At 41.6% G+C, this 27897-nt stretch overlaps 1 protein-coding gene across 1 annotated transcript in view; it reads left to right on the forward strand.

Annotated features, from left to right (window-relative positions):
• Lrrk2 (leucine rich repeat kinase 2) overlaps positions 1–27897 on the forward strand; it is a 144672-nt gene that overhangs the window by 11445 nt on the left and 105330 nt on the right. Inside the window, exons 5-14 of the mRNA XM_032885325.1 lie at positions 1221–1355; positions 4143–4277; positions 8606–8737; positions 12026–12145; positions 12932–13071; positions 13161–13240; positions 14851–14957; positions 17812–17941; positions 20479–20603; positions 24261–24367. Coding sequence (XP_032741216.1) covers positions 1221–1355; positions 4143–4277; positions 8606–8737; positions 12026–12145; positions 12932–13071; positions 13161–13240; positions 14851–14957; positions 17812–17941; positions 20479–20603; positions 24261–24367 — 1211 coding nt within the window. The remainder of the gene's footprint in view (positions 1–1220; positions 1356–4142; positions 4278–8605; positions 8738–12025; positions 12146–12931; positions 13072–13160; positions 13241–14850; positions 14958–17811; positions 17942–20478; positions 20604–24260; positions 24368–27897) is intronic.

A 27897-nucleotide genomic window follows, 5' to 3' on the forward strand; every position in this document is an offset into this window, starting at 1 on the left:
TTTAGCTTAGTAGTAGAGCCCCTACTTAGGATGTATGAAATTCTGTGGTTAGTCTCCAGTGTCACACACACACACACACACACACACACACACACACACACACACACACACACACACACACACACCACACCTAGCTTAGTAGTAGAGCCCCTCCTTAGGATGTATGAGATTCTGGGTTTAGTCTCAGTCTCTTTCTCTCTCTCTCTCTCTCTCTCTCTCTCTCTCTCTCTCTCTCTCTCTCTCTCTCACACACACACACACACACACACACACACACACACACCCCTGGCTACAATCTGTTTACTGATACCATCCTTATTCCAGGACAGTTCCTTTTGTTGACAGAATGGGTGTGACTGGTGGACCATCTTAACTGTGGTAGGCAAGTTCACAGAGGAATTAGAGCAAGGCTTTTGAAGAGGAGCGACAGATGGAGCAAACCCCGACTTGAGGCAGCCTTGGGCTCAGGACACTGGTATAGTTGGTTTTGTAAAGGATCTTGTTTAAAATACTTAGAAGATTCCACCAAGGGACATCCAGGATCACATTTGGGTTTTAGAAATACAGTACAGGGAGCGAACCATCAAGCGTTGGATAGAATAAGCAGTGCAATTAAGCAAAGATTTCTGCATTCTTGGAGAGATGCGAAGAGGCCCTGAGCAGGATATGGATTATCCTCTGCATAAGAATTAACTTATTCAGAGAGGGCTTCGGAATATTTAAGAGCTAACACTTGAACGGCTTGGCTCTTAATGATGTGAATTGGCTCAGTGGTTAGACAAACCGAAGAGAGAAGGAGTTTGGAATGATGACGACTGGGAAATTTCTCTTGGGTAGTTGTTACATGAAGAACAGGGGCAAGGGTAGACTCCGGTCATGGGACCCACAGAATATCTAAATGGTAGGGCTCAAGAGGCAGCTAGGAATTCATTTCAAGAGCATAAGCTAAGAGGCCTAGATTTTGTGAGTGGTGTGTGTGAGCATGCATGTGTACAATGTGTACATGCATACGTATGCCTGTGTGTGTGTTGCCTAAAGTAGTAAATTGGCTGATGATTTACCTCCCTTGGAGAGAATTTTATAGGGATAACATTTGGGCCAATGAAGTGCTCCATCAAAAATAAAATTCCACGAAACATCCATAACTCTCATGCAAAACTAATATACCAACTGTTTAAAAACAACTATTTGCTTACAGCACACTGTTTTCTTCAAACCAGGTAAAATTACTCTGCTGATACTGGATGAAGAATGTGATGTTTTCCTGTTAATTTTTGACGCCATGCACAGATATTCAGCCAACGAGGAAGTCCAGAAGCTTGCGTGCAAGGCTTTACATGTGCTGTTCGAGAGAGGTATTTAAAAGTGTAAATTCTCTGTTCCGAGATACGCCCTGGAAGAATGGCTTGTACTGGGAAAAGTTGAAGATAATTGATGAGAAAATTATGTAAAACCATACTATTTACGAAGTGAGACAAAGATAGTTCGGTAACGTTGCTTCCTTCTGTGCTGTGAATTTCACGCACAGGTTATAAATCATGTGGTTGCAGTAGACTTCCTTCCATTGCCTCACTAGGCATGAGTTCACTTTGCAAAGTGAGTTGTATGGGTGTTAAAAAGGAAACTATGAAGTCAAGTACCTAAAATGGGGCTATCATTTTTGAATCTTGTCCAACTTGAAATTGCTACATGCTTTGTGTAGGGAACTGGACAATCACACGGTGTCCTTGAGAAAGGAGACTAGTGGGCACTTCACAGCAGGCTCAGAAACTGATAACACATTGCTGTGCTGGTTTGAGCTGGTTTTGTCTAGTCCTTTAACTGACCCGATGATGAGGAAATGGATTAGAGAATTGAGCAAGTTGTTCGAGGTTAGCATCTGGTTAGCACCCAGAGGTAGCCACTGGTTTGGAGACTCAGGTCTTTGATGATCAGGCTTTTGGGAATGCCATGAGGAGAGAGGGAGAGAGGGAGAGGGGGAGAGAGGGAGGGAGAGGGAGAGAGGGAGAGAGGGAGAGAGGGAGAGAGGGGGAGGGAGAGAGGGAGAGAGGGAAAGAGAGAGAGAGAGAGGGAGAGAGGGAGAGAGGGAGAGAGGGAGAGAGGGAGAGAGGGAGAGAGGGAGAGAGGGAGACAGGGGGAGAGAGGGAGAGAGGGAGAAGAGGGAGGGAGGGAGGGAGAAAGAGAGAGAGAGAGAGAGAGAGAGAGAGAGAGAGAGAGAGCGAGCTTTACCTCTTTCAGCCTGTCTTCTCTGTGTTATAAAATGGACAAAATTCGAAACCTTTTGTCTCAAAGCAGGTGTAACTATGTGTTTCATTTTGGGCAAAATCTTACTCATGAATGAGTCACTATGTTACCAACAGTGCTTTGTCCTTTGAGGACAGACTGACATAGATTAGCAGTTTTTAAACAAGAGAATCTTAATTCAAAGATCATTAATGCTTAGGGCATATTACATTGTATTTGTGTACACATATATGTATATATATACATATATATGTGTATATATATATATATATATATAGATAGATAGATAGATAGATAGATAGATATGAAGAAAACTATTTTTGATTTTTTTAGGAGTATCAAGTACCCTGAGACAGTAATTTGGTTAATAAAGTTAATCCTGAAAAGTAAGCTAATAAAGGCGGTTATCAAAAATTAAAAAGATGTTGCAGACATTAGACTACATTATTAAATATAAAGGTTCCATGGCATCTATCATTAATTGAAGGAATCTAACCAATTTCACATTATCTTACCTGGACGTGCTGGTATACATTTGAAAACAATTAAGGTTGCTCACAAAGGGCTGTATTTTCTAATATTTCGTTGGCTCCATTTTCAGCCTAACAGCCTGGGGTTTTAAACAGTTCTTCCAAGTTCCTCCTTCTAAAACAAAATGACTCCTAATGTAGCCCGACCTACCCTGATTATAAAAGCGAATGGCAGTTTTTGCGCTCTCACCATGAAGACAGAATATTTCCACGTCCAACCCCATGCCACTTGCCACAGTTAACAGCTTTTGAACTGACAGGCTTAGATGACTTTCCCTTCAGCAGTCCACCAGACGTCGTCCCCAGTTCCTCAATATCAAAACCACAATTGTAGCAGAAGTGCACATGGGTCTTCGGGTGGGTCGCCTAACAATGGGAGCCGGGTGAGGTGGGCTGCCTCTGACTCCATTGCCTGCCACTGGATCCCCTTCTCCTAGCTGGACTGACAGGTCAAGCCTCAGTGGAAAAGGATACACTTAGTCCTGTTCTAGCTTGATGTCCCAGGACAGGCGGGTACCCAAGAGAGGGCTGTTCCTTCTATAAGGAGAGGGGAGAAGTTAATGGGAGTGAGGGACGTGTGAGGACTGGGAGAAAGGGAGGGAGAGGGGCCATGATCGGGACATAATGTGAATTAAAATAATTAATGAGAAGAAAATAGGGGCTGGAAAGTTGGCACTTGCTGCTAATGCAGAAGATCCGGGTTCAAATCTAGTTCCACACTGTGTTTCTTACAAACACTGTAACTCCAGTTCTAGGGGATCTGACCACCTCTTCGACCCTCTTTGGGCGTGTGCTGTAATACTGACAAGCAGGCACACATACTACACATAAATTAAAAACTAATAAAATGGAAATGCTTGTCATAATCAGCAGGTCAGTATGGTAGAATATTCATCTCTAACGAGTCACCTTTATAAGCAGTAGCCAAAATCATAGTAGTTCATTCTGAAAGGTAATTTTATTATCAGCGGGTGAGCCTCTAAGGGTGTTCATCCTAATAGAGCACCTCTATTATCAATGGTCAGAATCATACAGTCTTCCATGGAGTACATCACATTTATTGCAATGGTTAGGTTGCTGTAGACTCCCTCCCAAAGAAATTGTAAATGCTTCCCATTTTTCCTGGGAGTTATTGGTCTCCTAATACTTTTTCCTTTTAAATGATGATATAGCCTGTTCAACGCAAAACTATTTTAATGCTTTAAACAAATCTAATGTTTCAAATTCCTCTGTCATTTTTTTTGCAGAAACATTTTCACTTAAGTGCATTTGTGAATTGTTGTGCTTATGAATGTATTTTGCATGAATTAAATGTTCGTGTCGCTTTAAAGCGTACTCCTCTTGTTTTTCTTTTCCTTCCTGGTTCAGTGTCCGAGGAGCAACTGACTGAGTTTGTGGAGAACAAAGATTACATGACCCTGCTGAGTACGTTCCGCAGCTTCAAGAGGGACGAGGAGATTGTGCACCATGTACTCTGCTGCCTGCATTCTCTGGCCGTCACTTGTGAGTACCCCCTCGGCACCATTTCTGCTTTGCACACGGAGAACTGTGCTGTGTCGCTTTTCTAAACGTATTATGATTTTTTATTTGTTTTTTTAGTTTTGTGGAGTCCCGTGGATGCTACACTTCTCCACTCACTGAATTACTTGATTAATTCGTTTGGACTGTACTGGGTCTATTTCTAACAGTAGTAGAAAGCATACATGTGCACCTCGAGGACTCTGAGTTCATGCTACAATAGGAAAGACAGACATGGTCCGAGATGGAGGCACCATAGGCAGAAATTCCTGTTACTGTGAGAGCAAACAGAGAGTGAGGCCAGAGTGCTTGAAGAGTCTTCAGTGCTGAGAACTTGGTATGCAGGGAGGTGGGCAGCACAGTTGACCACAGGGACGTGTTTAGGAGATGGACGTTCAGAATGTAATGATGGGGTGCAGCTGGTATTGCTTTAGCCTGAACTTTCAGCTACTTGAGAGGCTGCATTCAAGTCCCACCTTGAACATACCTCACAAGAAATGAAATAAAATTGGATGTACAGCTTATTGGCCAAGTGCTTGCCTTACATGACATGGTAAGCTCACTACTAAAACAACAACAACAGACCCAAAAACCAGTAAGATGTAGAGCCAACTAGAGGAAAGCCGTTCAGCAGATTAGAGTTTAATGGATGTGTGTGGTGTGTGTGTTTAATGTGTGTGTGTGGTGAGAGAGAGAGAAAGAGAGAGGGAGAGAGAGAGAGAGAGTGTGTGTGTGTGTGCATGTTTGGCAGTGTAGAAGCTTTGTATATGCATGTATGCATAAATGTGTATGTATCTGTGTGTGTTTGTGCATATGAGCTAGCATGTGTGTGTGTGTCACATGAATGTGTTCATGTTGTGAATGTATGTGTGTGTGTCTACCTGTATTCTATACATTTATGCATAAATGCGAATGTATGTGTGTGAGTTGGTAAACGCATGATTGAGTGGGTATGCATGTTTCCTGTGTTGTATATGAATGTGTGTGAATGTGCATGTGTTTGCTCATAGATGCTAGTGTGTGTGTGTGTGTGTGTGTGTGTGTGTGTGTAGAAGCATGCATATTTCCAAGTACCTGAAGGAATGTCTCTGATGGAGGTGGGGAAAGGGCATGAGAAGGGTAAGTGCACACATGGGATAAGGTTTTGCGTGGCCTGGAAAACCACACAGAAGGCTTTGCGCTCTGTTTCTTTCTTGGTTAGCATTTATTGATTTGCTGTTTGGCCATGTCATCAAAAAGCAGAGACCAGAAAACATATTTTGCTGTACACATTACTAGTGATTCCTAATATAATGAAACGAGTTTCAGTCAGTTTTTGTTTTATATGTGCACACTAGCATTTCCCATTTCGTCGTGTGGGTGAGCAGAATATGAGCATGCATGGAATAGCAGTGTTTTCACCTGTACATGTGTAAAGTTCTTTCCGATTACATGAGTAATTTAGTGTGAAGAAGATAAGCTGATACTTGGTATATTAAATGTATCACAAAATCATTAACACTGTGATACAATACGAATTTCTATACATGCTTATAATACATGTATATTATGCTACATATAATACACATACAATATACGGACAATACACATGACATACAATGAGACGTCATTACAGCAGGATAAAATAAACAAAAACAAGCAAATATGCTTGGGAAGCAGCATCTCTTTAATATGTTCATAAGAACACGGTATTTTATTATCCACTGGAATCGCACAGTTGACAGGGGATGAAAATAAATAATAACCCAAGGCAGAGTAGGGAGCTTTGCATTTCTGAGTCATCCATGCAGCACTATGCCTGTAGACTGCCTTGGGCCTTTCCTGGGCTCTGTTCATGATTCATTTATTTTGGGCCGATCGCTTTTTGGAATCCATTGTTTTCCACCCACTTCTGACACAATCCAGTTAAAATGTGGCGATTCATCACCCAAAGGTCAAAGCCAGCCGCAGATACCAGTGAGGCAGTGAGGAATCAGGAGGCTTTACCCCCAGCTCTGCAGCAAATGCCTTCTACCATTCTTGCAAGATTAAAATATTTTAGTGTTTGACAATTTCGTTTAATCATTCAAACGTAATTTTTTATGTAAATATCTGGTTAGTTTTAGCTGTGCATTCGGAAACGGGAGTGTTTCCCCCCACAAGTTCACAGTTTTCACCCATGACGTCTTCCCTTCCTCTCTGCCTGACTCTGACTGTCTAATGTCAGTCCCTTGCTTGAGTATTTTGTCATATGTTTAGGTCCCCCTCCCATCTGCCTTCTCCAGGAAGTTCACGATTTCTGCCTCTTTTACTGGTTGCTCTTCTAGGATAGAGGAAAGAGATCCGAGTGTATTTTCACAGTTCTAATATGTGTCATCCACATGAGCTGGATATTTTCCTGGGATGAAAAATATGATATTGCAAAAAATCATTTATTTGAAATCTTATGTGACTGTTTTCAGACTTGTACAAAGCCCTCCATGTTTACTTTGCCTTAAATTATATATAAAAACATTTTACATACAATATAATTTGATCAGGTTTTCCATCCCCACTCCTACCAGGGATCCCCCCACCATACCCCCCCACACACATTCCTATCCATCCCTCTTTATGTTGTTTTCCTCTCTTTTAAAAAAAATCTAAAAACAAACAAATGAGCAAAAGGCCAATGAGACCAAAATATGACAAAACAAAATAAAACAAAACAAAAGTACACACACACACACACTCACACACACACACACACACACACACACACACACACACACACCACACCACACACACATGGAGAAATCATGTAGTATCTATCTTTTGGGGTCTGAGTTACCTCACTCAGGATAATTTATTCTAGCTCCACGCTTTTTCCTTAAACTTTCATAATTTGAATTTCTAAGCAGCTGAATAGTATTCCACTGTATAAGTGTACATTTGATTATCTGTTCACCAGTTGACGGATTTCTAGGGTATTTTTAGTCTCTGGCTATTATGAATAGAGCAGCCTGACCATGGATGAGTCAGCATCTCTGCTGTAGGATGCAAAACCACTGGGGCATATTGCCAAGAGTGGCATAGCTGGATGTTTGTGGTAGACTTATCCTCAGCTCTTGGAGGAATCACAACACCAATTTTTACAGTAACTGTACAAGTTTGCACTCGCAGGAGCAGTGGGTCTGTGTTCCCTGTGCCTTGCTAGCATGAGCTTGAACTTGTGTTTTACTGATCTTAGACATTCCGACATGGGTAAAATGAAATCTCAGTAGTTTCAATTTGCTTTTCTATGATGACTAGGGGTGTTGAACATTCCTTTAGCTGTTCCTCAGCCATTTGTGATTTATGGTTTGAGAACTCTCTGCCCCATTTTTAAACTGGTTTGTTTCCTAGATATTTATGTCCTTTGAGCTCTTTGTGTGTTTTGGATATTAACCCTCTCTTGGACGCGATGGTGTCCTTTGCCATAGAGAAGCTTTTCAGGTTCGTGAGCTATTATTTATTAATCGTTGTTCTTGGTACCTGTGCTGTTGGCGTCTTCTTACGAAGCCCCTTCCTGTATCAGTGAGTTCAAGACTATGTCCATATTACCAGATTCAAGGTGTCTGGTCTTACGTTGAAATTTTTGATCCATTTAGAGCTGAGTTTTGGGCAAGGTGATAAATATGGCTATGTTTTAATTCTTCTGTAGTCAGCCATCCAGGTTGATCTGCACTGTTTTGTTGAAACTGAGGGGTCTTTCTCCAGTGTGCATTTTTAGCTTCCTTGTCAGGTATCTGTAACTGTGTGGACTTATGATTGGGTCTTCCGTTTAGTTCCATCATGCCAGATTTTATGATAACACCAATACATGCTGCTTTTATTACTATAGCTCTATAATAAAACTTGATCTCTGGGATGGTGGTATTGCTAGAAGTTCTTTTATTATTAAGGATGGCTAGCTATAGCTAATCTCTCTGTGTGTGTTTTCATATAAAGTTGAAGATTCTTCTTTCAATTTTTGTGGATAATTTTGTTGGAGTTTTGATAGGGATTCCATTGAATCTCTAGATTGCTTTGGGTAGGATCATTTCCACAGTATTAACCCTACAGATGTCTTAAATTTTTAAATTAAGGAATCTGATGAAACTAATTCATCCTCATGCCAAAGAAAATTTGTACATCCTGTAGTGTTAGCAACTAACAATGTAGGATCTTTATAGTTCTTTGTCAGAGTGTGCTGTTTGCATATGGATCTGTACCCACTAAATTGTCGTCCATTTGCAGGACTCATTGGAATGTACATCTGAAAGAAGGCACTTACTCCCTTCTAGATAATTATAATTATTTTCTTCTAAATTCAGGCAGCAATGTGGAGGTCCTCATGAGTGGGAATGTCAGGTGTTACAATATCGTGGTGGAAGCCATGAAAGCATTCCCCACCAGTGAACACATTCAAGAGGTGAGCTGCTCCTTGCTCCTCAAGCTTACTTTAGGTGAGTGACACCTTTTCATTTCCTCTCACAACCGACATCGCACACAGGTGCGTAGCTTCCGTGTGGCCTATGCTCTGAGCAAGCAGCGTCTTGACAAGCACTGGGTATAACTACTGTGACGTAGCAAACGGTTATGAAAGAAACACAAAAAACAGAGAGGTGGTGTTGACGAGTAGTCTCCATCTCATTGTCTGGAGTGATCCCTAGGAATGTTTGCTGTTGGGCTGTAATTAAACTACGCTTGCCAATCCTGAAGTGTAATTATACCATTTGTGGACAATGTGAAGCACGAATAAGAAAGATACTATCACCCAACTGAAGAATTAGTATAAATGGCTGTACTGCCATAGATTTAGACATACTCCAACAAATCGAATCAGTGCACTCTAGAGACCTTGCACACCTTTATTAATCGTGATTCTATTATAGAATCCAGATTATGGAGTCCTCTTGGAAGTTCATTAGGATACATGAGGAGGATATGAATTCCCCTATGGTTTTCTGCTTCACTGGTTCATTCGATTTCTCCAGATCAGTATTCTATGATTTAAATTACTCTTGCTGAGATATGGGATCTGAAACATGAACAGGTCATGTGCTCACACCTTTTCTTCCTGTGTCTTACATCTTGTCTTTTCACTGGTCGTTCACTATTCCATACAAGTTCTAGAGTTACGTTTCCCAGCTTAAAAGTCTGTTGGAGTCTGGATAGGGATAACACAAAATGTATGGCTCGCGCTATGAAGAACTGGTGTCTTCTCTGCCATCGTGTACAGGTTTCGTGTATCTTCGTTATTTATTTATTTTCCTTATGATTGCAACTGGCATCTGTTTGGAAATTGTGCCTCTGAGATGTGCCTGCATGAAGAAATGAAAATGATTTTTATCTGGCTACCTTTTTTTTTTTTCTATTTCTTTCCGAAAACTCTTTTGGACATAGATGCAGCTTATGTAAGTTAAAGGTTTGCACAGTGTGGTCTGAGCCCATCCTTCCCACTCATTATGTCCGTTACTCCTCTGCCTGTCTTCTTGCGTGACCCAGAATCATCTGCACAGTGCTGAGTGGAAGCAGATTTTGGCACTGTCCTTGTCTTCTTCCCGATTTGAGAGACAGAGCTCCCAATATTCTTTCATCCAGAATAATGTGTGTCATATGATTTTTATAGCTTTACAATCCAGTGTGTTTTCACTGACACTTTGTATCGAGTTGAGGAATTCTCTTCTGTTTCTTGCTTCCTTCTACTTTTGTGTCTGTCCTTTTTAAAGAAACCAAATCCACAAATGAGAGTTGAATTCTAACAAACAATGCATGTAAAGATCTTCTCCTTGTCTCTTAATGCTATGGAATTAAAGATACAGATTTCCGAACAATAAGCCATGATTCCAAGCTCAATTTTAAGTTGATGGCTTATTTAATTTTGAAAGTATATTTCTGATAAATCTCTTAATTTTGTATCTTCCAGGTAACATTAATTGCCTTTTGGGTTTGCTTTGGTTTTGCCTTAATCTCCTTACTTATTAAAGCATGTGTATTTATTTAATGGTCGGCACAGTTATTTTGTATCCTGTATCTGGTATCTCTCATGTGGCATATGCGCACATCTCGGTTTTCATGAATCACAGTCACTGAAGCTCATTTAATTGCATTGCTGTAAGTTTCAGTTCTGTGGAGCTCAAGATCTGAGCGTTCCAAAGCTTTACATAGCACATGCCTCTCCAGTGACAGTTGGGGTCAGAGCACAGGAGGAACAGGGGGCACCTTAAGAAGTGAAGGTTCAGACCTTCTCCCTTGGAAAGAGCACAACTATCATGCTTTCCCACAAGGCCGTGAGCAGGCTGCCTTGTTCTCACATCAGAGCTCTTGTGTGACGTCCTGTAGGTATCATCTGATCTCTAAGAGGCAAACTTTGGGGATGTCTCTCTGTGAATAGAGTGATGAACTACGGAGCAAGTAAATGATAAGGCAGATAACCCTCCTTTCTCCTAAAGAATCACCAGCAACATTTCCTGCAAGGTTAGGTTACTGTAACAGACAGTAGCTATACATCATTTTCAGTCGAACATTTGGAAAAAAAACTTACCCTTGTGACTTTGTTATACAAAGTTGCATCCTCATGCCCTCATCTCTTGGATAATTTTAGAAAATCAGTTAAACTTTTAGGAGAGCTCCTTGGTAGATTCAGTTAAAAAGAGTTTGTATAATCTGAGGTTTTTTTTAGTTATTGTTGTTGTTGTTTTTCTCAGTATTTCACTTGATTTCTTTCTTCTCCGGCCAATTATCTAAATGTATTGACTATAAGATATTATATTAGCTATGATATTATGTAATCATGTTGCACTCTCCTTTCATGCATCCCAAATTAATTGCATAAGCATGTGAGTTTACACACATCAACTTTTGATCCAAGGCTTGGTCCGGAGTGTTGGAATATTGATGTCTTCTCTACACTGTTGTGAAGGCCTGTAGCTAAGTGACGTGTATATCACCCTGGATCACGTAACCTATGGAGGAGAAACTCTCAGGCTTTGAATGCAGAATTCCTGCATATCACTGTGGTTATCAGAGGCTGGGAGGAGAAGGGGAGAGTGGAGGAGTCAGTCAGTGAGTAGGTTCTGAGTTCTTGTTAGATAGGAGTGCACCAAGAAGCCAGAAGAATGGAGTGCGGTGTTTCCAGTGTCGGAAAAATCATAACTGCGGAGAGATACGGACAGATGTTTGCTGATTAAAACATTGTGTTACATCAAAAGAGTGATAATACCCCAGAGTGTGTACAAATTTTTGCCTTTCGTCTCAGTCGAAAATATATGTAAAAGAATTCACCTTAAATTGAAATTGAAACAATAACACAGCGGCAAAGTTGTTCCCATGACATGTAGTTGTCCGTGTCTTTACGGGGTAAGATGTTTGCAGGTCGAATTTCAAGGACACAGCTGTGTAAGAGACTAACCTTGAGAACATGGAGATAACTAGGAATACTATAGTGCTATGTACAGGAGATGTACAGTTGTTTCCGCGCGATGATTTGAGGAGTCAGAGCGGACTTAAGCAGATATGTCTTTGGTCTCGCCCAACCAGCATAGTTTCCTAAGACAGACAACAGTAAGAACCAAAGTTTCAAAAAGTCTCTTTGATGTAAAGTACAGCACTATGCTGCAAAGATCAATTTACTGATTTAATACATACTCTTACGCCATTAGATAGATTTATTGATTTAAAGGCTGCTACATAAGTAAATGCATTTTAGGTCGCGTGGTTGAGAGTTTACAAAGTGTCTCGCTTGTCTTTAGGTAATTTTTTCAACATCCTGGTGTTGAACGAAGTCCATGTCTTTGTGGTGAAAGCCGTCCAGCGGTATCCCGAGAACGCAGCCTTACAGATCTCTGCACTCAGCTGCTTGGCCCTCCTCAGTAAGTCCCCTTCCTAATGAGGAACTCCTTTTCTGCTTTTAAGTGCTGAGGGTTAAGGGGCCTCCTTCCAGGCAGGAAGATGCTCTCAGAGCACCAACAAGTTTTCCCACAAGACAGACTCTTAAGGTGTGGCCCATGCTGGAACCTTCCACGTTTGATGCGGTGCAGAGTTTTAATTTCTACTGAGACATAGAGCATTGTAATTTCTACTGCGGGATTTGGCATCTACTGTTCACATGGGGTATCAAGAACCAAGCTATCTTCTGCTACATATGTGGCTGGAGTCATGGGTCCCTCCATGTGCACTCATTGAATGGTGATTTAGTTCCTCGGAGCTCTGGTGTAGCAGAGGATAGCATTGTCCAGCATCAATAGGAGGAAAAGCCCTTGGTCCTGTGAAGATGTGTTTCCCCAGTGTAGGGTAATGCCAGGCCACTAGAGTGGGTGGGCGGGAGTGGAAGCATCCTTGTAGAAGCAGGGGAAGAGGGAAGAGGGCATGGAAGAGAGGGCATAACATTGAAATGTAAATATATAAAGTACCCAAGAGAAATAATTAAAAAAAAATCACTCCAGATGATCCTTTTTAGGCACCAAGGTGGTGGGCAACCCTCCTCACATGATGAGACATCAGTTACACATGCGTAAAATGTTAAAAATCACTTTGTGATTAGCGAAGAAGGTAGTTAGTAAGGAACATTATGTTGAAAGCGTTCAAACGTCTTGGCTGTTTAAGCTGTTGGTGAGGATATGGACGTCAAAGATATCTATAACTCTTTTTATTTTAAGCCGAGACTATTTTCTTAAACCAAGACCTGGAGGAAAGAAGTGAGACTCAGGAAAACAGCGATGAGGACAGTGAGAAGCCTTTCTGGTTGGAACCCTGCTATAAAGCCCTGATGCGCCATCGAAAGAACAAACACGTGCAGGTCAGACACATAGCCCGTCCCCTGGTTTCTGATCTGGCTTTCCCATCCTTGCGATTTTGATTCATTTTTCTCCTTCCTTCCTGATCTAGGAGGCCGCCTGCTGGGCCCTAAATAATCTCCTCATGTACCAGAGCAGTTTGCACGAGAAGATTGGAGATGAAGACGGCCAGTCAGTATCTCTGTCATGAGAGAAAACCCGGTTCTGTTTCAGCCAGTGCAGAGAAACTGCCGTCACTAGTTTTTCTTGCTGTAATTTAGGCTTTTGCATTGTTGATGTTAGTGGAGGGTATATAATTTCATCTAGTTTCCCCACAAGACAGGCTCTTAAGGTGTGGCCCATGCTGGAACCCATACTTCCACGTCTGGTGCGGTGTAGGGTTTTAACCTCTACCGAGACATAGAGCATTGTAATTTCTACTTCGGGCTTTGGCATCAGGAATCATTCAATTATTTGTGAATCCTGGAAACCAGCCCCTCAGTTTTCTGGCTGACCAGGTACAGATGCATGTTAATTCACTCCAGCCAAGCATATTCACAGAGCCACTGGGGCCACCAGCCAGCTGGTTGCCTGTTGGATTAGAAACCTTCCCTGGAAGGTCTGGACTGACAGCAGTATGGATTCCAAAAGAGGTCTATTTGCATAATAGCCCACTGCTGGTAAAGAGGGACTTAGTGAAACAGACACCACTTTAAAACTTCCGTTTGGAGAAGGGATAGTGATTCTTGAAAACTAAGAAAAACCAGGAACCGAATTATCCCGAGTGAGCGACCTTTCAGGAGCTTATGTTCAGATGCAGGCTGCAATTTACACATCTTAGTTCACAGCACACATAGTCCTCAGTACCCAGAGGTCTTTCCAGTAAGTACATTATTAAGAGGAAAGCACATCTTTTTCTGCTGTCTCTTAGATCAGTCCAATTTCTTTTCCCTACTTAAGTGCCCCCGTCCCTCCATTATCCATGCTTTCTCCTTTTATTTTTTCTTCTTGGCGCTTCAATTTTTAAATTTTTTAAAGGATTGCTTTCTTCTTGTTTGTGGCTCATCTGCCAATGCCCTTCCCTCATCCTGCTTTGTGATTGACAACCCTTGTGCATTTTAATTCTGTTATGTTTTGTGCACCTGGTATGTTAATGTTCCTGTGGCATTTATAAGGCTTGCAAGAGTCATGATTTGGTTGCCACGGTCCACAACAGTGTTCTTAGGCACAGTTTCTTGCTGTGCATTTTCCTTTACTCACAGTAAAACATAGTCCAAAATACGAAACGGAAAACTTGAGAAGCGAGCAATGCATGTGTTTCATTTCAGTTTGACTCTTGCTCTGAGAAGTGGGAAGAAATGCTGTGCTGTTCGGCCCATCCTTTCCAGGATATAACTTTCTTTTTCTGCCCACCCTGTGTGATTTTCACCACAGCAACTCTGTAGCTGCCTATCCCTCCTCACGCGTCTACAAAACCGGATAGAACTTATCTCTGTTTTTCTGTCCACCGGGTGTGATAGCAACCCATAGCAACTTTGTAGCGGTCTACCCCTTGTTACATGTTTACAAAGCCAAGTGTTCTCCAAAAGGCTTGCAGGCTTCTGCAGAAGCAGAAGTGTTAGTGTTGGACATAGTTGAATCTAACATCTACCTGTAGCATTGTACGGTTTAAGCTTCTGCTATGAGTGGAGGTGGCGTACAGCTCGGCCTCCATGCCTGCGCTGTTAGGGTTCACAGGCAGCGTGAGTGAGCAATGGAGCTGGAGGCTGCTGTGAACTGAGGTGCACTTGGCTTTTTGAAAGGTTCCCGGCGCACAGGGAAGTGATGCTGTCTATGCTGATGCACTCTTCTTCCAAAGACGTCTTCCAAGCAGCTGCGCATGCTCTGTCCACTCTCTTGGAACAAAATGGTAAGGGGGAATACTGTGTTTTTTAATACAAAGGAAAAACGTACTGTTTTCTTATAAAAGCTACAAATTCTAAAAAATTCAGACATGTAGGTGGAGCTAGCTGAAGTGTCTGTGTTGGTATATAAAGGATTAAAAAAATAAAGCTTTCAGGTATACATCTACAAATGTACTCATCTGGGGCACATATGATACATAACTGCAGAAATTGGAACATTGTATCCACTTAAATGCATGTTATGTTTTCCTCCTTATATTAATAAATGTATTTATTGTTATTATTACAATTGTAATAGCTGCGTAGCTTTCATATATATATACATTCTATTTTAGCACTCAGTTTCTGTTGATTGACTTTTAGCTCACATGCCACCAGAATTTTTAAAGCCCTCATAGGGCCTTTTTTCCTCTAAAAAAGATGGCCCACATTTTCCTTTACATATTTATTCACTTTTCTTATATAAACTTTATAGGTGTGTTGCTATTTGATGAGCTATTCGGTGTTTCGAAAACTGGTAAAATTGTCCAGAATGAGCTGTTTTATATTTATGACTTTTTGAAAATGACCTTTTATGTAAAATTCCTGTGAGTATTACAGCCTTGCGTACTTATGGAGAGAGAAGCGGCTCTTTTATACCTTGGGAGATCCCTAAACTTTAAGGTTTTCTGGGTCAAACTACTTAAGATTACTGACCCCAGAAACAGGAAATTTTGCCAGGAAAACTTGTCTGGCACCAGGCAAGGGGATTTGGCAGCTCTTCTGGGATATTTTTAGACAATGAAACATTAAAAAAAAAAAAGAAACAGAAAGGAAGATTGATCTGAGACACCAGATTTTAGTGGCAAGGCCAGGCTAGTGACGAAAACAAGCAGACGAGCCTCCTACAGGCTGCCCTATTCAGTTCAAATCAAGAGGGAAAGTGTCTCCTTCCAGTTTTTCTCCATTCTCACCCATCTCTCATCTTTCATAAAAGGAGAGCCCAATCAAATGTTTGCGTACATGTGGGACATTGTTAAAGAACAAAGCTAATGAGTTAACAATGAATCCAGCTCATTACTCAAAGGCTTGGAGCAGCCAGGCCTCGAGTGACGACAGGGTCTGACCCAGTGTTGAGTCATCACAGGAGCTGCCCTGCAGCTGTGGAGGTCTGGGCAGGGATTGCAGTGCAGCCAACGTGCATTGTGTACATCACCCCAGCAGAGGTGAAGCTCGTTGCCAAGCAGTGACAGCGTGGCCTGTGGGTCTTAACCATTAGGAGACTCTCTTAGGTCCCACAATCCGTCATCAAGATTTTGTGACTTGGGGTGGCTTCTGTTATGGCCTCTGAGGGACAAAAGATCTAGTGAGTCAGCTTAGCATCTGTTTCGAATCAGTTCCTGTCCTCCCTTCGTGCTCCCACGCCTTTGTCCCTGGCTATCAGCTAGGTGTTCCTAGATGCCCTTGCCCATGCTGGGCTTCTTGGTATAATAGAGTTCAAGGATCTTGAACGGCCTGCTTCTTTAGCTCCACTACCAAATTCACACTGCAGGCTACTTTGGACAGTGACTATGAAGGGTGAAGGGATTTTTTGTTTGTTTGTTTTTTGTTTATCCCAGGGTTGGGTTGGCAGGAAGAAGAACTGGGTTCTTAGACAGGAATGATGACGTACAGCTGCAATCCTAGCACTCTAGCTAAAGCAGGGAGAATGTGTATTTGGGGGCAACCTCAGCTACTAAATCTCAAAAACAAATTAAAGAGCAAGAGGAATAAGGAGAAGTGGGGGGGGGAGATGGCATCTTGGAACTATAGCAATTTGAAGGCCTAGACCCAATCGTCTTTTGTGATACTTTTCTCACTCAGTTAATCAGTTGAATGAATTGAGCTTCTATGTACTGAGTTCGTCTTACATGCTCGATTCCATAAAATCTAGGCCCTTGCAGTATGATGGTTCAATAAAAATTTTAGGCTCAGGGAGTCAAATTCTAATGGGAAAGATGGACAAGAAGAGTAACTAAGGAATGCGATGCGTGACGTCACCCAGACAGAAATCAAGCTGAGATGGGGGGTTTGAGAGGAGATACAAACGTGAATGGGCATTCACTAAAGGTGACTACTGTAGGAGTTGGCGTTTTTGTGACTCGCCTTTGAACAAAGATAATCTTCTGCTAAAATAGAAGAGATAAAGGCACTAAAGTCATGCACATAAATAGGGAAACATGAAGATGTTCTGGACACTCGGAAGGGACTCCATGATGCTACCCCTCTCCCAGTCATGTTTGCCATTCTTGAACAATGCCGTTTTTGCACAGTAGAGAGCGATGGGATCCATGAATGAAATATGTGCAAGGTAGTTCAGGGCATCCCAGACCAGGCCATTCCATTATCCTGGTTACCAGCGAGCGATGCACATCCACACACCTGTGGCCCTTCTCCTCAGCCCTGCCTCTGACTTCCATCATCAGTGGAGGGATGGCTTGTGTCTGTGCACACAAAGTGTCTCTAGTTCATGCACTGATGTCTAGCATACTCGTGCTTCCAAGCTCGATGTAAGTCTGGTCATATGTGACATTCAAAGATTAGACATCCACTTCACTCTCACCCTCATCGTGAGGAGTGTTGTTTACATGTGTTGTTCTACACAGCACTTCTTATGGGTTTTAATGTATTAATCGCATTGACATTTGTCTACTCTGCAAATAAAAAAATTAAATGGAAACATCAATAAATAATTAATAAATATGAAAAGCAGAGAATGTCATATATTTGTAAGATATAGGTGGCTGTTAATGGTCTTTAAGTAGCTTATGAAACATGTTATATGCGTTCTTGCAAGTGTGTACTTTCATTACTGTAAGTAACTTGAAGAACACCTTCTAGTTAATTTCAGGAAAATCCTGCTGGCAAAAGGAGTGTACCTGAATGTCTTGGAGTTGATGCAGCGGCACGCCCAGGTTCCTGAGGTGGCAGAGAGTGGCTGCAAGATGCTGAGTCATCTGTTTGAAGGAAGGTACTGCACATTCATGAGCATATATGTGTGTTTATATTTTTATGTATCCATATATATGCATATACACATACATATACACACATACATACCCATATGCACATCCATATATACATGTACATGTGCATACACACATATGCATGTATGTATACATATACATACACACATATATATAAACATACACACATATAAATACATACATACAACACACACACACACACACACACACACACACACACACACATATTCATATATATGCAGGACACTGAGCCAGGCAGACTGTCATTCAAAGCACCTGTTGGAATAAAAGCTAAACAGGGTCTCTGAGGACAGCCATCTTGTCATCTGTCCCTGATATTCTGGAAATATTGTATCCAAGCATTAAAAAGTGTGAGGTGTGGTAGAGACTGCAGAAATATGGTGGAGGTTTGCTTCTGTGCTTCGAGCGTGGTGTTACCCTGTTTTGGGAAATAACAATTATGTAGCAGAACTGATAACAGCTTTTCAGATCACTGTATATGTGAACATACAAAACTATGAAAATATGCATTTTGCAATGATGGCTTTTCAGAATTAGGGCACTATTTATTTATTATAATTTATTTTGCATTACTTTTCTTCCATTTGAGTTAAGGTTGGCCTCTCTTCTTTCTCTCATTCCTTTCCCAATGATGCTTTATTCACTAGCACTTCCTGGCCAGCCTTGGTGACACTGTGTGTCTGGTTAGTGGCACAAAAGAGGCCAGACATTGTTATCTGTGGTAGAAATGGTGAGAGCGAGCTAGAGACTTACAAAACCTGCTGACAACTGAAACTCAGGCAGGTGTCCCCCCTGTCCCCCCAGCAATATATTTTTAGTGTATTTTCTCAATCTATTAAGCAAAGAATGTATGATAACTCTGGCACTGTTTGATTGATATTCAATGGAAAGCAGCCACACGGGAAACAGATACGGATTAAAAAATCATCCAGGGGACAGGTGCTGTGGGTGACATGGCTCTTGTGCGTTGGCTTGCTGGCAGACACTCTTCCTAGGGACGAATGAACAAATGTCCCCGTTTGTTCTAAACGTTGAACCTACAGCAGACCAAGTAAGAATATCACCGAAGTCCAACTTAGTGAGTCGATGAGATGTATTGGGGCTACTTATAGGACTAAGGTAAAGAGTTACGTCCTGGAGCAAAAAGACAGCTGCATCACCAAAGCCCACGCCAGCGTGGGTGACAGCTCACAAAGCTGGGAACCTGGAGCCCACTGCTCAGACAGGGCTCAGATGGTTAAGGGGCGGGGCTCATCCCTCGGAGCTCAGGTGAGCTGAGCCTCTTCAGGCAGCTGGTGCAGTCTGAGAGGCTTCTGGTGTCTGTCCTTTTCAGGCCTGGGCTGCTCTAAGGGAGACATTCAGCAGGCCTTACAGGTCATACAGGCCCCGGAGGAAGAAGTCTAGTGAATCTCGTCAGTTTCAGGGTTCCTGAAGGGTGTGAGTAGTTTACTCCCTGAGTTTAATGAGCTCTCCTTCGGGCTGGGATGTTTCTGCCTCTTCTTTGAACATGGAGTCTTAGTGAAATTCCTCCTACGTGGGGGTTTTGTCTCAGAGGAAGCTGAATGACTGTGTTCCTGATAGGAACCAACTATCGAATGGTTGGGCTTCAGGATTCTTCTAAGAAGAATAAAACAGAGGGATCAGGTAACAGTTTCAGAAGATGTGGGTTTAGGGCATAAGGATTAAAAAAATTCATTTTTATGAAGGATTAGGATAAGCTTGGTGCGTTTTAAGTTGTCGGTAAATCCTCGCTGTCGGCAATATGGTTATTATACGTGAATAACGTTAGGATGTGTACAGCACACATGTGTAAAGAATGGAGTTACTTGCCTTTCACACAGGTCCAGCTCATCTATCTGTCTCTCATCATCTCTGTCACATTTCTCTCTTTAAATGTTGATTTTGAAAAAATGGGTTGCAATATTTAAATGTTGGTTTTCATTGTGTTAGATGGGTGTGGGCAAGACACTGAGAGAGGCAAAATGGCCAGTCTGCCTTTCCAGAGTGGCTCACCCAGGGAAGATGAGAGGCTCAGATGTCTTGAGTTTAATGTGAGCTAATAAACTCTGTATAAAAAAAAAGTCCGGTGGTGCTAGTCTGGAAAACGAACCCTGATAAGACGCAGGATTCCTGGCCTTGCCTCTTGCAGTTAAAGGATTTTGGTATTTCCTCCTTCAAACAACAATTGTTTTCTTAATCTGGAAAAATGAAGACGTGAACATCTTTCTGAGATGTTGCCCGTGATCCACACACTGATGAGAAGGAAGGTGCCACCTTCATAAAACTAAATCGAGAGATTTCCAGGCTACCGCAGACCTCGTTCTTGGGGTCAGAATTTAAACTCTTAATGTTTTGGTTGGGTTCAAGTGCGTTTTCCTGTAGATTTTCCTGGTAACACACATTGGCTCTGATCACCCATTCCGGCTTCCCTTCTGTGTTTGTACATAATAAACCAGGTTGTACTTTTCTTTCTCAATAAACAATCTATTTCCACCCCTAGCCACCCTTCTCTGGACACAGTGGCGGCGGTGATCCCCAAAATACTAACAGTGATGAGAACCCATGGAACGTCTCTGTCAGTCCAGCTGGAGGCACTGCGAGCTCTTCTGCATTTTGTAGTGCCGGGTGAGTCACAGAACTGGCTGTACTCAGAAGCCACCATTTAAACGGAATTTTTGCATTTTCGTCTAGCATTGGTTTTCTAGGCCAAGCTTAAAGAACCACATTCTGACAGCCACGCGCAGACCTTTCTGCCAAACCCCAAATAAAAGCCATGAGAAAGGATGATGTAGAGGAGTTCATAAGAATATTTAGCACTTCATTTACGTAAGAAATGAACACAGTCTAAAGAGAGAAACTTCTGTCGCTCAGGACTATTCATCTCTGTTGCTTCTTCGCTAGTTCCCTTGGCGTCGGCCATGTTTAAGTTCAGGCTAATACAGAACACTCTTTCAGCCCTCGTCTGTTGCTTCACTCCAATCCTTCATGTCCGTGGTTAAGTTAGCTCTTCTCTGGCAGAGCCCCGTGGGCTCTCCCTGGTTGACTTTAACGATCTCCTTCTGCCTGGCTGTCCCCAGCTGTCACCTTGTCTGCCCTTCTGCTCTCTCTAACACTCCTGCCCCCACATTCTTTCATCACATGTTATTAAATGCCTCCCTTTTGGAACACCGCGATGCTTTAGTGGGTTGAATGACACAGGGAGTGAGGGCAACATTGGTTATTACGTCAGGAGCTCAGTAGACAGGTGAGTAGATGATTGATTACCGCAGTGAAGGGCTCCGCTGCAGACCAAGGTCGGGCAGGTTTGAGTACACTGGTGCACCTAATGTCTTCAGAGGAGCACATCGGTCAGGGAGTAGATGGCTCTGACTCAAGGACAAGTCAGATGCCGAGAACAGCCTTCAGGAACGTGAGCACACTGAGTAAAGACAAGCCGGGGAGGGTATGAGGACGAGTCTGGGAGGACAAACAGACCCTAAGTGCAAGTGATTTCACATGGAGAACAGTTAAATTTTACTAAAGGCTCAAAAATGTTCTGAAAACTTAGTGATGGCCTTACTTGAATTATTTTTGTTTCTCATATCTTATTTACAAATATTAGAAGGATTCCTTCTAAACATTTTAAGAAAAACGTGTCCCTCCCGGACTAATGGAATTGTAGAATTGATACGTTTCTGGCGTACTCCGAGAAGAAAACTTCAGTAGTACAATTAAACGTGAGCAAGGGTTTAGCATCCCATTGATGTTTAGAATGCTCTACCACTGAGGATGAGAGGATGGCTTTTAGCCTATCACCTTGCATTCAATCTAGTGGTAACTCTGACTGGAGAAAGTGTTATATGAGTTTGAGTCAGATTACCAGTTTCTTTTAAATATTTTCATGTATATGTGCATTTCCCCCTTTGATTTTACGTATCTCCATGAATTTAATAAAAGTTTAGATTTCTGAATAATTTATGTTTAAACTCTTTTGTTTTTATAGGTCTGAAATATACTCATATATACATATGTATGCACACACATATAGCGTGTGTGTGTGTGTGTGTGTGTGTATACCATTAGGGTGTCAAGAGCTTGTTATACACAACTCTGATATCAAGCAACAATGTGAATAACTTTTGGAACTGTAAAAAGTATGTTTAATAATATGCATTAATAATTGGGATCACTACCCTATAGTTCTGTGACCACATTTGCAATTCGTATCAATGATGGTGTTGTATGGGGTGATTGAGTGGGGACTCGATGTAGGAGAGTAGGTTAGGAGTTGATGGTAATCTAGCGAGATGATGGAGGGGGTGAGGCAGATGTAGAGAGAGTGAATTTCACAGATAAGTAGGGGACCGCTAATATTTTTTGTGTTGCTCTCATATAAAGTTCCAACTTTTTGAAATCCATATTTATTCCTCATAAAATAAAAGTTTACTAAACCAACTATTTTCCACTGCGTCTAGGTGTTTCCTCTTTCAGAATTAAGAAGATTTTCATTGTGAGACAAGTGTTTCAAAATAAGAAAATCTTACTAATTTTATTTTTAAAATCTGATACTTTGAATGAAAACAGTGATCAATCTGTATGTTTCAAATTAAATTATCATTTCCCATTCAGGACTGGCATTAAGGCATAACTTTACTTAAAATTTTATTATTAATTTTTTAATTTGGTAGATTTAATGAAGCAGAACAATTCACACACACACATACACTCACACACACACATACACACACATAGACACACACATAGACAGACACACACATATACACACACATACACACATACACACACACATACACACATACACACACATACACACATACACACACACATACACACATACACACACAAATACACCACACAAACACACATACACACACATAGACAGCCACACACACATACACACACACACAGACACACACATACATACATACACACAGAGAGACAGACACACACAGAGACACAGACACACAGACACACACACACACACACACACACACACACACACACACACGCTTTAGTAGTTAGAGGTAAGGTCTCACTATGTAGCCTAGACTGTCCTGGAACTCACTACATAGACCATGCTGTCCTGTAACTCACTATGTAGATCAGGCTAGCCTTGAACTCACAGAACTCTACCTGACTCTCCCTCTAGAGTGCTGGGATTAAAGGCGTGTGCTGCCATGCTCAGATTAATAAATTATTTTTGTAGTCTTTAGTGCTCCCAGTTTATTTCTTTGAGGTGGATGGATTCTTAAAGAGCAGTAAAAGCCTGCTGGAACCAGGCTTGTTCGTCAATCAATATATATATATGCACCTTGAATGTGCAATTATTTTCTTAAAGGTTTTCTGTGTATGAATGTGTCCCCCAGTTTATATAAGCAAACCATATGCTTACAATACACGTGGGCACCAGAAGGGTCAAGCGGCTGTGAACTGCCTAATCTGGGACCTGGGCACTAAGGCTGGTCCTCTGGAAGAGCGGCCAATGCTCTCAGCCTCTGAGCTGTCTCTTTAGTCCTGTGCTTTCTCTTAGCAGGATTGTAAACGGACCCTGAAGCACTATAGCTAGTTAATAGTCAGTTAGATGATCACTGATGTTTTTAAAAATGATGACTTTAAGGCTACACTGTACATGCATAAATAGGTATTAGTAAACACGGTGTTACATGTACACATTAATAGGCATGGCGTTGCCGTCTGTCGCCTCTACTGCACGCAGCTGCCATTCTACTTTGCAATATATAGATGATAAAACTGAGGTACGCAGACACAGAGATCTTTGAAGACTTCAACTGATGCTGCCTGACTCTACCACATGTTGGTGTAATGGTGTCTCCCAAGCCACTGTTACACTGAAGCACTGTTCTTGGACCCTGGAGATGTGGAAAGATGAGGTTGTGGGTCTGCCGCTGAAAAAGTTAACAGTGTACATGACTTGAAGGGCTGCTGCGTGGAAAGGAAATGATTTCCATTCTGGGAAGCAGGGAGCATGAAGACGCTCGTGGTAGCTCATTCCCTGAGGCTACTATTCCCTCAGTTTCCTACTGAGAGTGACTGGCTGGCACGCGTGCTTGCAGAGCGGTGAAACGCTACAGGGATCTGTGCAGACAGGCACTGAAAATGCAGCAGAGAAACGAATGCTTTAAGTGAAGAAGCCAAGTTCCACAGGGTGGGAACCTAGGCCAACCCAAATTATCCTAGATTTTAGCAAGCGGCAGTGTGTTCAGCGTCAGTGCGTTTGACAAGAGTGTGTCCCTACTTGTCACTATTTCTTCTTGAATTTAGGAGTATCAGAAGATTCCAGGGATGACTCGCAATGCCAACCAAACGTGCTCAGAACACAGTGCTTCAGGACTGACATCCACAAGCTGGTTCTAGCCGCTCTGAACAGGGTATGTGGAACAAGGGTCTTCTGTCTTCATACCATTAATAAGGTTGTTAAATCGGAGGGTCTAGGGGTGGGACTTTGAGTTTCACTTTTTCTTTGGTTTAATGTGACAGTTAGAAGTCATAATTAGAGCTCAGGGTGAGAGTAGGAACGTTGGGGTGGAAAAATATATATTAAAAGAATGGCAAGTACTCAACCAACCAATGCAAGTTTCTACCTGAGTTTGCTCAACCAGAAGGTCAATGAATGAGCCAGGCCTGGGTGTCAGCCCCAGGCTGCCATTTTCTCCCTGGTGGGCCATTCCTCCTTTATGATCCTATGGGGGAAGGTTTAACAAAAAGAAACACACCAGACAGGACATGGCTGTCTTCTCCGATGCCTGTGTATATTTTCATAGCTCTCCCAAGAATGAATTATCATTAGGATGATGTCAACAGAGCAACCGTTAATTATGACTTGAGATTCAACTATTATTGGTCTAAGTAGAGACTAAGAAAAGTGTTTGTTCAAGTGAGCCCAGGCTTTGGTATATAACTGTGTTACAGTTCAAGCTGAAGGTAACCTCTGTTGGGTCATTGACCTACGTATGCTGGGCCTTTAGAATTGTTCACCCATCACAGTGTTCAGGTATCTTTTCCACAGGTCACTGTTTATCATTTCTGAGGAAGAAAGTAGATCTCAGTATCTTCACTCTGTCTACATGCTTGTGTCTGCAGAGCCACACACACCCGCCTTTTTGGCCAGGGAACCCAGGGAAATAAAAGCCAGTTTTCTGACGAGAGGGTCTGAGGTAAAGACTTTCTGATTCGCAAAAGCTCAGAGCAAAATGTTGAAAGTTTAAATTTAAGATATGTTTTATGAGCCAGGTGGTGGCGGCACCTGCCCTGAATCCAAGCACTGGCTGGGGACAGAGGCTGGAGGATCTCTGTGAGTTTGAGGCTATTCTGGTCTAGAGAGTGAGTTCCAGGACATCTCAGACTCTATTGAAAATGCTGTATCTGGAAAAAAAAGTATTTTATTCTTAAATAAGAGGTGGTCTCAGAGATCATTTGGTTTGTAGAAAGTGTAAAACTCAAAGAAGGGAGAAGAGGTGAACACACAAAAAGATTGATCTTCATGGAAGACTTTAAAATTAAGGCTGACGTACACTTATATCCTTTATTTTTTCTTTGATACACTTTTATTCTTCCTTTTTTATCGGATATTTTATGTATTTACATTTCAAATGTTATTTTCTCTCCCAGATTCCTCCTCCAGAATCCCCCAATCCCATCCCCCTCCTCTGCTTCTATAAGGGTGCTCCCACTCCCATCCACCCACTCCTACCTCACCGCCCTGCCATTTCCTTACACTGGGGCATCGAGCCTTCACAGGACCAATGGGGCTTCTCTTCCTATTGGTGCCAGATAATGTCATTCTCAGCTACATATGCAGCTGGAGCCATGGGTCTCTCCATGTGTACTTTTCAGTTAGTGGTTTAGTCCCTGGGAACTCAGGGAGGTCCAGATTTATAGCCTTTATAAAAATTGCAGTAGTTTTACTTAAACTAGGTAAGCAAATATAAAATTTATATGAAACAGTCAATTTGCATAAAGATTTGCAGGAGAACTTGACAAGGAGCAATAAGTCATATAGTCTAATTCCAGTGGGGCAACCAAATGTTTTATAAGATGTTGGAACACATACTTGTGTGAAATTGGCACTGGAGGATGTGTGGTTCATTTCATATGATGCTGGCTTAAAAATCAGACCCAAGAGAATTATGCAGCTGGTTTATGATATTCCTCAACAATGAACGAAACATGGTTCACACAGGGATTTCTGTTACCAAATTTAAACCCAGTTATTTGGGGGCGGGGGGAACATAGAAGGTTAATATTTATTACTTTGGCAAAAATATATACCAGGATTGAATAGAAAGGTAAAAAGTCAATTTTCTGTGTACATATGTAAATGTTATCAACTGTGATCACATATATAGATTGTAATCATAATGTGGATTCAAAAAGAAAAAAATATTTCCAGGAAATTTGATAACTAACTGTGATGTCTTATGTCTATAACATCAACACTTGGGAGGCTGAAGCAGGAGAATTGCTGCAAGTTTAAGGGCAACTTGAGTTGACAGTGAGTTGTAGGTAAACCTGGGCTACAGAGTAAACACAACACAACACAACTACCACCACCACCGGAACAAAATGGCAACACCCATTACAATTAAAATGGACATATTGGTCAATGATTGCATTTTAATAATTTATAATATAGTATATTTGGACTTGTATATTAAGAGTTTAGATAAGAATGGTCATTTTTGCACCATTTGTAATAGAAACACCGACCAATTAAGGCCTTGCCTGGTGGTAACCCTGTACCATGGGGCAGGGACTTGCAATTCTTCAAATGTATGGAAACCTTGGATTACTATTTCATTGGGCAATAGTTTGGGGTAATGGTTGGTTTTAGCACGGAGTTGAAGACAGAGGTTACATTCATGACTTCTGGACAGAACAGTCAGCTGTGGAAGCATAAGGCATCTAAGAACATTCCATCAGGCACTCTGGCCTGTTTGCCCTGTGGCAGTACTCAACTGCTGGGGATGAGCAGAACCCCATCCTACCTCCTACCCATTGACCTGAAACACATGTGTATTGTGGGCAAGAATGGAACCTACTATTCTTTAGCCTATGACATTTGAGGAGTTTTACTGAAGCTTGGTTTAATCTGTGTTGATAACACACAGAAGCAAGAAGAGTCTTATAATGTGTCTACACCATAAGATTTGTGATAATTAAATGTTGGGATATGTAAATTTATTTTTTATTTTTTGCTTAATTACTTCTTATTTAAAATTTTAATATAGTATATAATTTAAAATAATTTCTTGAGATTATAATAATTATATTATTTCCCCCTCTTTTCCTCCTTCCAGATCTTTCTATATACCTCTCTTTGTTCTATTCCAAATTCATGGCCTCCTTTAAAATTAATTGTTATTAAATGCATATGTATATATATATATATATTCACATTCCTAAATAGAGCCTGCTTAGTCTGTATGATATTACTTGCATGTTTTCAGGGTTGACTCTGTGGTAGTGGATGATGATTTGATAGGTTCTTCCCTAGGGAAGACCACCTCTTCAGCTCTTAGCGTTTCTCTATTACTTGCAAAATTCTTAGAGGCAAGTGCCTACAGCTTTTGTCTTTCCATGCGGTGGTCCCTGTTGTGTGATGAAGCTGTGCTAATGCAATGGTCTCACCTGTGGCACTCCTGTAGTTTAGAGTTGCAGGAAGAGATAAAGATGGACAAATGAATGGCTTTAAAGTTTCAGCACAGTATAGAAATCAAGGAGTGGGAAGGTAGCAATTAAGTTGTTAGGGAACTTTTTGTCTCTGAGTGCTTTTAATTCAGAGTCATTAGGAGAGAAGTCTGATTATATAAAATTAAAGGGTAGCAAGAATATAGAGGTAGTGGGTGTAGACGCTCCTATTAATAAGTTCAGAAGGGAAGGAAAGAGGATACTTTTCTTT

Source organism: Rattus rattus, chromosome 1, assembly GCF_011064425.1.
Source record: "Rattus rattus isolate New Zealand chromosome 1, Rrattus_CSIRO_v1, whole genome shotgun sequence".
Classification (NCBI taxonomy): domain Eukaryota; kingdom Metazoa; phylum Chordata; class Mammalia; order Rodentia; family Muridae; genus Rattus; species Rattus rattus.